This window comes from Cervus elaphus, chromosome 8, assembly GCF_910594005.1.
Source record: "Cervus elaphus chromosome 8, mCerEla1.1, whole genome shotgun sequence".
Taxonomy (NCBI): domain Eukaryota; kingdom Metazoa; phylum Chordata; class Mammalia; order Artiodactyla; family Cervidae; genus Cervus; species Cervus elaphus.
Window position 1 is genome coordinate 3,913,937 of NC_057822.1, and position 12,334 is coordinate 3,926,270.

Genomic DNA, 12,334 nt, shown 5'->3' on the forward strand with positions numbered 1-12,334 from the left:
CCTCCCTTTCCCTCCTCAAGGAAGGAATGCCTAACACTCACCAAGGGTTTTCTAGGTGCTCAGCACTACTTTAATTATCCGTGACTCTTCACACCCATCTGAGAGAGTTTCTTTCATTTTCCACATTAAGAGACGAGGAAACTGAGGCTCAGAGTGGTTAAGTGACTTACACAAGGCACACAGCAGAGGCACAATAGAGCCAAGATGTGAACAAGCCCTGTCTGGCTCCAGAGTCCGTGAGATTAATTAACCACCATGTTCTTTGCCTGCTGGTTGCTTCCGTCATTCAGCCACTGGTTCACTCTTTTTTTGTGCTCACCTTACCCCACCGCCCACAGCCACCCAGCAGTAAACAGAGCTTCTTGCCCTCAAAGAGCTGCTAATAGTCTCAGAGGGGAGACAGAGGCTCGGCAGAACACATCTGTGTGTGAAGTCTTTCCCGTAATTTGGATCATTCCTGAATAGTACATTGCCATCTCTCTCCAGCTGTTAAATAATAATCATAAGAATAATCTCCCCAGTACACATTTTGAATAAACAATATGTGCGATCAGTATCCCATTTTACAGATGGGGAAACTGAGGCTCAGAGCCCTCTGACAAGTCAATCCCATGTTTGGTGCCTCCTGAAGAGCTGACATGAACCTACCTCCCCCGCCCCCACCACCTCCAGCCACCACGCTCAGGCCTCTAACCTGCTCCCACTAACCTGCTGAGTCCATAGCTCGGGGTTTTATGGATTACGTACCACAGGCCAGGCACTGAGCACTATCTGTATATTATCTCATCTAATCCTTACAACAACACCAAGCCATACTATTAGCCCCAGTTTGCAATTGAAGCTCATAAAGGAAGTAACTTTCCCTGGGGTCACACAGCTACCCTATTGGGAGGGTTGGGATGGGAACCCAGGTGTGTCCAACTCTTGTGGTGCAGCCATGGCGGTATCTCTGGGAGGTGAAGACCCATCCAAGCAGGATGGGAACCCGGACATTGCTCTCCCAGTCCCCCCGCCAGGTACCGTGAATTCCGACCAGCATCCTCCTCGGGGGTCTGGGAGGTGTGAGGGGGAGGGCCAGGTAGCTCAGGCCTCACTGGCTTCTCTGTTGTAGACCTGGAGGAAAGCGCCCCGGCGCCCTTTGGTGAGAACATAGCCCGCGAGAAGTACGCTCCTCCTGAAGGTAAGCGTGCCGTCTGCCGGAGCTCCCTTTTTTATTTTGATATTTATTTACCTACTTGGCTGTGCCAGGTCTTAGTTGCAGCACCTAGGATCTAGTTCCCTGACTAAGGATGGAACCCGGGGGCCCCTTGCCTGGGGAGTGCAGAGTCTTAGCCACTGGACCACACCAGGGTAGTCCCTGCCAGCTCTCCCTTGAGTTAAAATAGTAACTGATCTTTGGGCCGAGAGAGTGTCTTAACCCAACAAAGTCCTTGGTGGTTCTTTTAGTCTCCAAACAGCTCCATGCATGATCCATAGTATTAAAGCTTTAGAGGAAGGAAACGGAGACTCCGAGGAGGTGGAATGACTTGCCCAAGGTCACACAGCAAGTTGGTGACAGAGTTAGGCCAGGAATCAGGCCTCCCAATTCCCAGCTGAAGGACCAGTCTCCCACATCACTCTGCCGAGAATCTTCTAGCAGTGTGCCCATAGAAGAAAGTCAGTGTCCCTGCTTGGCGCTGAGGCGGGGGTTGACCTGCAGCTGTCACTGTCCCCACAGGTAAACTTCCAGAAAATGCAAGGGCCGCCAGCCAAGGGGACTTGGAGGGCTGCTTCTTTACCCAGGAACCCACATCTTTCACCCCTCCCCACGCCCACTGGGTCAGAAACAGCCCTGCAGCGTCATCCTTAGCTGGGATCCCTAGGCGTATAGGCAAGCCCCCGCCCCTCTCTGGGACTCTGTTTCCCCAGCGGTTTCCCCAGCGGGGCGGTGAGCAGTGGGACAAGGTCATCTCTCAGGTCCTAATCTTCGTTCTGTGGCTCTCCAGGTCCCCTGCGAGGTTTGACCACCAACACCCTTTCTTCCTTGAAGGCCTCAGACACTCTCTTTGGATCCAGGTACGTGGGGATTTCCACTGGGGGATCCCTCTACCGCCACCCATTTTCAGGGGACTGTCCCTGGTTTGGGGGGCCAGAGCCCAGCCTGACGGCCGCACAAACATAAACACTTTGAAGGGTGGCAGGAAGGACCCTTGCCCAGAGACAGCACCATCTTCAGGTGTCAACACTGCTGAAGCCTCCCCCGGCCCCAGGTTCCCTTCCCACACCTCCACGGTCTCTTTACAAATGCAGGTCCCCCCGGGAGGGCTGGCCACCGGGCTGACCAAGAACATGCTGTCAAAAGAGGGTCCTGGGATGGGATGGAGGGTCAAGAGAGAGGTGTGTGTGTGCTCAGCCGTGTCTGACTCTCTGCGACCCCATGGACTGTAGCCCGCCAGGCTCCCCTGTCCATGGGATTCTCCAGGCAGGAACACTGGAGTGGTTTGCCATTTCCTCCAGTGAGGGGTCTTCCCCACCCAGGATCGAACCCGCGTCTCTTATGACCCCGCATTGGCAGGCGGGTTCTCCACCACTTGTGCTACCTGGGAAGCCCTCGGGTGGGAGGGGACAGATGGATGCCTGTGGCTGATTCATGTTGACGTGTGGCAGAAACCAGCATGGCATTGTAGAGCAATTATCCTCCAATTAAAAACATTTCTTTTTTAAATAAAGAGGGTCCTAAAGAGAGTACTACCTCGACCCTCACTCGAGCAGTAGCCTCAGGGAGACACACTTCCTGGGCCTCAGTTTCCCCCGCTGTCAAAGGAGGAGATCATCGGTCAGGCCCCTTCTGGCCGGGACTTTCAGAGGCTGTCGCGGGGCCTCTGGGAGGGGTGGGGGGACCAGGGACACCCCTGGGACGGCGGTGGTCACTCCTCATTTCTTCCCATACAGGTTGAGTCTCAACAAGTCTAGGCTGTTGACACGAGCAGCCAAGGGCTTCCTGGGCAAACCACTGACCAAGACTCCAGACTCAGCCCCAGGGAACCAGAGCTCTGACTACATCCCGCTGGTGAGTGCCCTAGACCCCAGACCTCAGCCCCACACGCAGCGGAGGGGCTACCCACCCCTCCGTCTCCACAAAGGGAAGACCTAGACCTCCCTGCCCACACAGCAGCGGAGCGGAGGAGTGTGCCCGGGCCTCCCCCGGGGGTGGAGGAGGGCTGCTAAAACCCAGTGTCACCACCACAGCCGTTCTTTGCAATCTGCTGTCTTGGCTTCAAAAATTCCCGGGGATTTTTCGTCCTACTCCACCACCCATGTGTGTCTGTTTTTCAATACGTAAAAAAAAAAAAAAAAAAAAAAAGGCTTGAAATGAGTCACCAGCGAGTAAAAAGAACACCCCAGGGACGTACACCGTGTTTAGCAAGTGGCTCTGCAGACACGCCAGCCTGCAGGGCAGGGTGAGGAGCCCCGGCCAGGAGTGAGTGCCTCTGAACTGAGGAGCGAGGGAGCCTGGTCTTGCCACATCTGGGGCTCAGCAAAGTTGGGGAAAGAAGGTGCTGGAAAGATGGAGATGGTGGGAGCTTCCCTCCCCTGTCCCAGCCCCTGCACACCCAAGTGCTTATGGTCACTTGGAGTCTGCAAACATCCCGGACAATAGAGCAGGAGACGTGCAGTCACAACGATGTGTTGAGTCAGGCACCGTGCTAGACCCTGGGAGATAACCTTGAAGCAGGTGAGGGCCATCTCTGAGCTCCAGTCGCTCAGAGTCTAGTGGGGACATCTCAAAGGAACCAGGCAGCTCTGACCGCTGGGTGCCATGACGGGAGACACGGGGTCTGGGGGGAGAATGAGGGAAGGAGGAGACACCGACTCCAGGCTTGAGGATGGGGAGACATGAGGCGTGGCTTCTGGAAGGATACCACGGTTAAGCACTGCTTCTGAAGAGCAAGGAGTTGTGGCTGGCAGTTTACAGAGGAGAGAGGGTGTCTGGGGGCCGGGGAATGGTGGGGACGGGAAAGAGTCCAGCACAAACAGAGCTCTGGGGATTATAGCTTGGATTTATCCCGGAAGAAAACTGAAACTACCGCGTGGATGGCCTCCAAAGAGTGACGTGCCCTGTGCCTTACAGAGACCCCTCAGGACACAGAAAGGATGGGGTGGGGGTGGGCGGACAGGGAAGGTAAGGAGAGTCAGGGACAGCATGAAGTGGCAGACGGCGGGCTGCAGAGCCGTCTAGAGAGTGGGCTCACTGGGACTCGGAAACCAATGGAGGCGGAGGGAGGAAGCTGGTGGTGAGCTGCCTGGACCACAGTGGATGGTCCCAGGGGCTGAGGCGGGTCCAGCTGCCCAGGACAAGGGGCAGGTTTGGAGTGAAGACGTTGAGCTGGACCTGGGACAGCCATCAGTGTGAGCACCAGCGGGATAAGATGCGGCGATGCCCAGCTGGTCTGGGGGTCCCGCAAATCCCACGGGTGGGGAGGGCGAGCTGGCTGGAGGAGGGGAAGAGGTGCGCTCCATGCGCCCAGGCTTGGCCGTGGCCTGGGGCTCCGGGGGCTGAACAGCGTGAGGCCCACTGAGGGGCTTCCCCCTACACACACACAGGTGTCTCTGCAGCGGGCCTCCGGGGCCTTCCTGCTCAACCAAGCCTTCTGCGAGGCCGTCCGCGTCCCCATGGAAAAGCTCAAGTGGACCTCGCCCTTCACCTGCCACCGGGTGTCGCTCACCGCCCGCCAGCCCCCGAGCCCCCAGCCGTGCGCCAGCCCCGCGCCCCCGCACCCCTCCCACGACGGCCTCTCCCAGGAGCCCCTGGCCGAGGGCAGGCCGGGCCAGGAGCCCAGGGCGGTGGCGGAGCACGTGGGGAAGCTGTGGGCCACCGTGGTGGCGCTGGCATGGCTGGAGCACAGCTCTGCCTCCTACTTCGTCGAGTGGGAGCTGGTGGCCGCCAAGGCCAGCTCGTGGCTGGAACAGCAGGAGGTGCCCGAGGGCCGCACGCAGGACACGCTCAAGGCTGCCGCCCGCCAGCTCTTCGTGCTCCTGAGGCACTGGGACGAGAACCTGGAGTTCAATATGCTCTGCTATAACCCGAATTACGTGTAGGGGGGCGCTGGGGAGGCTGGGGTGGCGTGGGAGAGGGAGGGGAGCCCCGTGGGCCTGGTAAGCGGCACTCCTGAGAACTACAGCCAATATACTGTTGCTAGAAGGAGTCCCAGACTGGCGATCGGGAGGCCTGGATTCAACGCCAGCTTTGCTACCACCCACCTGTGTGACTTTAGGCCAGCCCCGCCTCCTTTCTGGGCCTCAGCGTCCCCACCCGTAAAGAAGTGGGCGAGGGGAGGGAGTTGGACTAGGTCTCAAGAATGTCCAGATTCCTTTCTGCCTGGACTTCCGGGGAGCCACGGAATTGACTGTCGCTGGGGGTTGGGGAAAGACTACATACAGTTTAAATCTCAGTTCTCTCTGGAGGAGGAGCACACCCGACCCCCGACCCAGGTAAAGGATGGATAAACAGACCCAAAACCTGAAAGTAACCAGACCTGCAAGCTTGCATCTAGGCAGGGGGAGACCACCTCCGCCAGCTGCATTCTGGGACAGGCCCTTGACTCCACGGTGACAGTCCAGGACCCTAAATCCCACCAACAAACTGCCTGGAGAACCATCCTCCCCAGGACTTTACGACAGTCACCCGGGGAACTTTTATTTTGGCTTGGAAGCCCTTCCTATATTTTAGTGTTGGTCTGCAGATTGTGACTTCCTATTTAAAAAGAGGACAAGGGAAGATTCCCTGCAAGCTGAGGTTTAGCATAAAGCCACATTCTGTGCAAAACCAGTCCCAAAAGAAGAGCCATGGTCACAGAAGTCAGTGGAGAAGTCAGAGAACTCCTTAAGTAATCGATATACACTTTCCGGAAAGACGTAATGCAAGCTCTATCCACTTGTCCTGAGGGGCTAGAGAGGCACCCGGTGTCAGCTGCATTCTGGGATAGTGGAGGCCTTCTCTTGCCATAGCACGCGGTGAGGGAGAGAGGGGCCTTCTTTGCAACAGAGCCCCATGCTTGGCTGCAGTGCGTTTGGGGATGCTGGCTTCAGCTGGGGGGGCCGCGATTTAGTCAGTGAAGTGAAAGACTCTTGAAGCTTCCAAGCAGAGAGCCCCTGGGAACTTCCCTCTCTCAGGCCCGCGTGGGGACAGGTGTGTCCCAGCCTGGGATTCCCCCATGGCCCGTGCCCAGTCACCTCTGCCTGCAGACTCCCTTGGGGGTGGGTCTGGACCTCACCCGGGAAGCCCACCAGCTTGAGACCCCAGGCTGAGTCCACACCCTTGCCCACCCCACTCTCCAAGGCCTTAATCTCTTCTCACCAAGTGGTCCCTTCTGGCCCAGGACCCTGGCGCGCAGCCTCCCCTTGCCAGATGTCCCCCTTCATCTGGATGACCCCACGGATCAGACCCCTTCACGAAGCCCCACAAAGACCCAGTGCCCAGTCTCAAGGGGGGAGAGAGACAGCGGGGTCAGCAGGACACCCATCGCACCTGGAGAAAAGGCAGCCCGCTCAGGTGGTGGTGCCCCACCCTGCCCGCCCCCATCCCGTTGCAGAGCCCTGCCCTGTCCTCCTGCTGGGCTTCAAGGTCTTCCAGGCCGGCTCTCACCTCACCCGCCCTTCGAGGCTCTCACCTAGAGACTGGTGACACACTCCCCAGGGCGGGGACGGGGCTGGAGATTTCACATCAGGTCCCATCTGCTGCTTGGCTGGCTGTTGTGCTTCAGACCTGCCCGCTGGGGAAGAACCCAGCCAGGCAGTCACCCACCCGAAGAGGGATGGAGGGCTGGGAGCTAGCTCCGGACCTCGTCACCAATGCAGCCAGCAGCCCCAGCTTCAGGGGAAGGAGGACGGGCGTGCCATCCCCCGTGAATGGAACTACTGTCAGACTGAGAGCTGAAATGCCTGGCACTAGTTTGGGCAAGTGGCTTCCCCTCTAGGGGTGCCCTGGAGCCAGGAAGCAGGGGCTTTCTCCTGCTCTGACAGTCCCAGATTCTCCACCTCTGAGATGGTGACCTTGACGTGCTTGTCTGTGTGATCTTGAACAAGTCCCGTGTGCTTTCTGGGCCTCTTTCCCCCTCCACCATAACCAGCTTGGGACGGGGCTGTCCAGCTTCCTGTTAGCCTGCTTCTGGGTCTCTAAGCTCAGTGCGGACAAAGACCTGGGCTCAGGTGGTCCATTACCTGCCCAGTGTAAAACCAGTGCTGTGAGACCCCTGGAAGGAGGAACTGAGAAGCCCAGCAGGGAGCCACCGCAGACCCTGCCCCAGGAGCAGCTGCTGGAGCCCTGGACAGCTTTGATGCACAAGCAAGTTGATGACCTCTGCACTTACCACTTCCCCTACCCAGCACCCAAAGATGCAGAAGAACAAATCCTCCTTGACTTCAGATAACCCAAGGGCTTTGGGGGACATCTGGATAAGAGACTTTGTTTAAAGAACTCCAGTGGTATTGACATGACATGGGTCTCAGAAATCTGCCTCCAGGATTGCCAAGCAAAGGACCAAAGGGACTAGTTCTAAGGAAGAGGGAAGAACCTTAGGTAAATAGTACAAAAGTTCTTGTGTAGATGAACCATTGCCCCTGTAATCAGGATTGATGTGGATTAATCTGGATTCTTTGTTAACCTGGTCCTTGCTTTCTAGGTCATGCAGAAGGTCATTTATGTCCTGCCTGGCTCAAGAATCAGGAGGATACAAATGCTTAATGGTACAGCTCAAAAGAACGCGGAGCTGAAAGCTGGGGGATTTAAGTGTCGTTCTAAGCTCCACCACTAGTGTGCCGTGTGACTTCTGGCAAGTTGCCCACTTCCTCTGGGCCCCATTTCACCCTTTGGAGGAGGAGGAGGTGGCACTAGCTCAGCATTTCCAGCGCTATTTCTTGGTGGATAGGAGAATTAGCAATTCATGAGAAACTGTCCAGCAGGCAAATATGTTAGCGAAGTACTAAGAAAACAGATTTCTTCAAGTCAGGGCAACTCAGTCCCATGAATGTATAAGTATGCATTGTCAGTCTCCAGGAGGTGATTCGGGTCTCTCTCCCCAGGTTATTTAGTTGGGAACATGCTGCTAGATCTCCCTTCAGGTTCTTCAGGCACTGACATTCAAAAAGTCTTTCAGTTCAGTTCAGTCGCTCAGTCGTGTCCAACTCTTTGTGACCCCATGGATTGCAGCACGCCAGGCCTCCCTGTGCATCACCAACTCCCAGAGTTTACTCAAACTCATGTCCCTTGAGTCAGTGATGCCATCCAACCATCTCATCCTCTGTCGTCCCCTTCTCCTGCTTTCTATCTTTCCCAGCATCAGGGTCTTTTCAAATGAGTCAGTTCTTCACATCAGGTGGCCAAAGTATTGAACCTTCAGCATCAGTCCTTCCAATGAATATTCAGGACTGATTTCCTTTAGGATGGACTGGTTGGATCTCCTTGCAGTCCAAGGGACTCTCAAGAGTCCCCTCCAACACAACAGTTCAAAAGCATCAATTTTTTCACATCCATACATGACTACTGGAAAAACCATAGCTTTGACTTGATGGACCTTTGTTGGCAAAGTAATGTCTCTGCTTTTTAATATGCTGTCTAGGTTGGTCATAACTTTTCTTCCAAGGAGCAAGCATCTTTTAATTTCATGGCTGCAGTCACCATAAAAAGCCTTTATTGAAAGCCTACTGTTTGCCAGACGCAATGGGGCAGTGCGGTGCTCCTGTTCTTTTTGGAGGTTGGAGAGAAGCATTTGAAAGATGTCTCCTCTGTGAATGGTCTCCTCACTTCCTGGCAATCCAGGTGGGTGTGTCTTGACAGGCCACGCCCCTCCCTGTGGTCCTGCCACCTGCGGGTGTGGCCTCAGGCCCCATTGGCCCTGAAGATGGCCCTAGCTTGCTTTCTCATTAGTGTGTGGGGGGGTAAAGCTGACTGTAACAGCTGGGGGCCTCCTTGTCCGGTGAAGTAGGAGTCGTCCCTGCTTCAAGGGTCCAACCTGCTGCTACACACAGAGGCAGAGCCCTCTCTCTGAGACCCCCTCACCCGAGGAGACCAACTCCAGATCCCAGGAAAACTGGGCCCCTCACATAGGCAGACTTAAACTGGACTTGGAAATAAATAGCATCAGTTTCCAGCTAGTACTTATGGTTTCCCAGCCTGTCCCTTGCCTGTGGACCAAACCAGTGTCACTGACTGTCCTCCACTTCTGTGACTGATGATAAGAGTGGTTGATTCCCAAACTAGCTGCTGGGTTTTCTTCTGCTTCTCAGATGTTTGAGAAAGCCAGGTTCCTCCTCTCCTCTTCCTGCTTCCAGAAAGGCCTCTGGAAGTTTCCTCTAAATCCTGACTTGCCCTGGGTTTTGTTCCTACCCTTATTTGGAGGGGTCTCTTGAGATCTGAGTGCAGCCTACCCCAGGGGACCAGCCACTCAGCTCACCTGCCTAGCTGGAACCTGTGTGACACTCCTGGCAGCTTCCACTGGTGGGGTCCAAATACTGCCTCAAGCTATTTGCATATTGGAATGTAGGCGGTCCCCAGACACAAATGCATTCTGCATCCTTCCGGTGCCCTGGGGAGGGAAAGGGAAGGGAGTTGCTACTCCTGGAAGTAGGTTTTGTGTTCACTGCCATGGCATTTGGAAGATCTTTTTTTACACCCCCCCCCCCCCGCCCCAATCTAGCAGGGACTAGAGGAAACAACAAAAATGGGCGCATGGCTCAGCTGTGGCACGCTCTGCGGAGCCAGGGTAAAAATAACCAGGGCAGGGCGGGTGCGGCACTTTGCAGCTGGATAGTCTGATCCACAGAGATCCGTCCCAAGGTCAGGAACTCGGCAGCATCTCCCGGCCGGGCCTCCAGCCCCCACGATGGCGCTCCCTGACCCACGTGCTCACCCAGCCCCCAGCCTCTCCACAGCACTGCCTTCCAGGTGACCTGACAAGGTGGGATTTCTCCTGTACATGCTGCAAATCTCCTTGGCTAGGAGCCAGCTGTCTTGAGCCTACAGCCGCTTCCCAAGGCAATGCGCCTAGCCCCGCTGTGGCTGAATGCGGGCGCACCTGCAGTGTAGTCTCAGTAATCGCCCAGGTGGCTTTAGCTCAAGTGGCATGGCCGGTGCTTGCCCCCCCCACCCCAGAGCCTCAAGTGCCTACAACGTGCTCCCCCCACCCCCTTGCCTGCTCACCTGTAATATTCCCCACACTTCTCGTCCTTGGACCACGTCTCACCTTTCTGCCCGGTAGCCAGTTACGTAGACATTGTGGAATCCTGGACGCCAGTGTCCAATGTCCACCAATAGTCAGTACATCCCACCCTGGAGCTGTATGTGTCTGCCTGTTCTCAACAGAATGGCTTCTTTGTATATTACATGGTGGCTACTGTTCTCTTAAAGGCTTTTAGCTTATAAAAACTGTTGACAATGTGACAAAAATTATACTCGAGTCTGCTCTTTTGTTCTCGAAGCTCACGCTTGGCTTTCAAACTAGGTTCCAGTGATCTTTTTGCCTCACTTAGTACAGTTACATCTCTCTTGATGTGGGTTCTCTCTTGGGTGACCAACTGTCCCCCTGAGTTGCCTGGAACTTAGGAGTTGTGGGGGGGGGGGGTGCTCCCAAGATGTGGGGCTTTGAGTTTCAAAACTGGGACAATCCCAGGAAAATCAGGACAAGTTGGTCACAGCAGTTCCCCCAGATGCAGAGCCAGAGATGAGGATTCAATGCAAATACTGTATTCACGTGCTGCCAGGAAACACCCTAGGCAAGTGAGGAATTAAAATAACAGCCCAGAGGACACCCATAGAGGGATTGTTACTAACCAGGTTATGACTCTGGGTGTGGACCCTCTTTTGTTCTCAGAGCTCATGCTTGGCTTTCAAACTATGTTCAGCGATCTTTCTGCCTCACTTAGTATGGTTACATCTGTCTTGATCTGGGTTCTCTCTTGCGTGACCAACTGTCCCCCAGGTTGCCTGGAGCTTGGGGTTGGGGGTGTCCTCCCAGGATCCGGGACTTTGAGTTTCAAACTCTCTAGGAAGGAGAGTGGATGCCCATCTCAGAGCTCACAGGGAAGGAATGGGGGGCGGTGCACCAGCTCCACTCGGCCACTGCTTGAGGGTCCCTCCCAGGGGCCTTCACTCCTCGGCATCCGTGGCCAGCCATGGGTGCACCAGCCGAGCGGACTTCTGCAGCTGGAGAGAGCCGCCTGGCAAAGGACAGCTGCCGGTGGGTGTCCAGCCCCGGTGCGCCGAGCTGAACGGAGCTGAGAGGGTGCCGACCCCGAGAGGCGCTGACTGCACCTGCTGCAGCATCTCTGCAGAGCAGCTTTCATTTCTGCTTCTTCTCAGCAGCCACTGTGATCCCACAAAATATGTTTCTTTGAGGGCCACCGTGTTGTCTGGGAATCCACTCACACTGACCCCCCGAATCAAGACATTAAGGCTCCTTTGGAAGTCCTCTACCAGCTGGTCTCATTTCTTCAAAATCAGTCATCACTGTGCAGAGTCCACGGAGAACACTTGATTAAAACAGGAACTCCCGATGGGCCAGAAGCATCATGCCAACAGCCCCTCATGAAAACAACTCCAGGAGCCAAGAGGCTGAACTTAAACGGTCAACCGAAACACTGCTCGCGGGCAGCCCCCATGGGTGATTTCTCAGCCCGGTTAATGGCTTTCACTAAGGCAGACCCGCCCTTTTCTCTGCTCCCCACCACAGCTCCAAGCTGCTGGAGGACACGGAGTCTCTTCAGACCTCACTGACTTAACGTGAGCCAGGCACCACCTCCGCCTTTGGAGGAAACTTGCAGCTGGCTGCTTTGTCCTCTTCATCGTGCAAAAGCCAGGAGAGTGTGTGTGTGTGTGTGTGTGTGTGTGTGTGTGTGTGTGTGTGTGTGTGTGTGTGTGTGTGTGTGTGTGTGTGTGTGTGTGTGTGTGTGTGTGTGTGTGTGTGTGTGTGTGTGTGTGTGTGTGTGTGTGTGTGTGTGTGTGTGTGTGTGTGTGTGTGAACACGCGCATCCCGCTGGGATGGCCATCAGGGTCTCCTGGTCCCTCACACAGGGAAAAACATGCGCAGGGAAGCAGGGACTCAGGGTCTCCCCAGGAGCTCTGCAGGAGTTCAGAATGAAGTGAACCCCGTGGTCTCTGAGCCGCTAAAGTCCTCTGTCCCACTCCAAGGCTCTGAGCTCCCTTATGCTGTGTGCTAAGTCGCTCAGTGGTGTCCGACTCTGCGCCCCCATGGACTGTAGCCCGCCAGCCTCCTCTGTCCATAAGATTCTCCAGGCAAGAATACTGGAGTGGGTTGCCATGCCCTCCTCCAGGGGATCTTCCCCACCCCAGCATCGAATC

The 12,334-nt window shown here is 55.6% G+C and overlaps 1 protein-coding gene across 1 annotated transcript in view; it reads left to right on the forward strand.

The window, feature by feature from the left end:
- VWA5B1 (von Willebrand factor A domain containing 5B1) overlaps positions 1 to 8,239 on the forward strand; it is a 68,305-nt gene extending 60,066 nt beyond the window's left edge. The window contains exons 19-22 of the mRNA XM_043909045.1: positions 1,112 to 1,180; positions 1,986 to 2,055; positions 2,932 to 3,049; positions 4,585 to 8,239. Of these exons, the coding sequence (XP_043764980.1) occupies positions 1,112 to 1,180; positions 1,986 to 2,055; positions 2,932 to 3,049; positions 4,585 to 5,079 (752 nt within the window). The 3' untranslated portion in view covers positions 5,080 to 8,239. The remainder of the gene's footprint in view (positions 1 to 1,111; positions 1,181 to 1,985; positions 2,056 to 2,931; positions 3,050 to 4,584) is intronic.
- Positions 8,240 to 12,334: the final 4,095 nt, after the last annotated feature.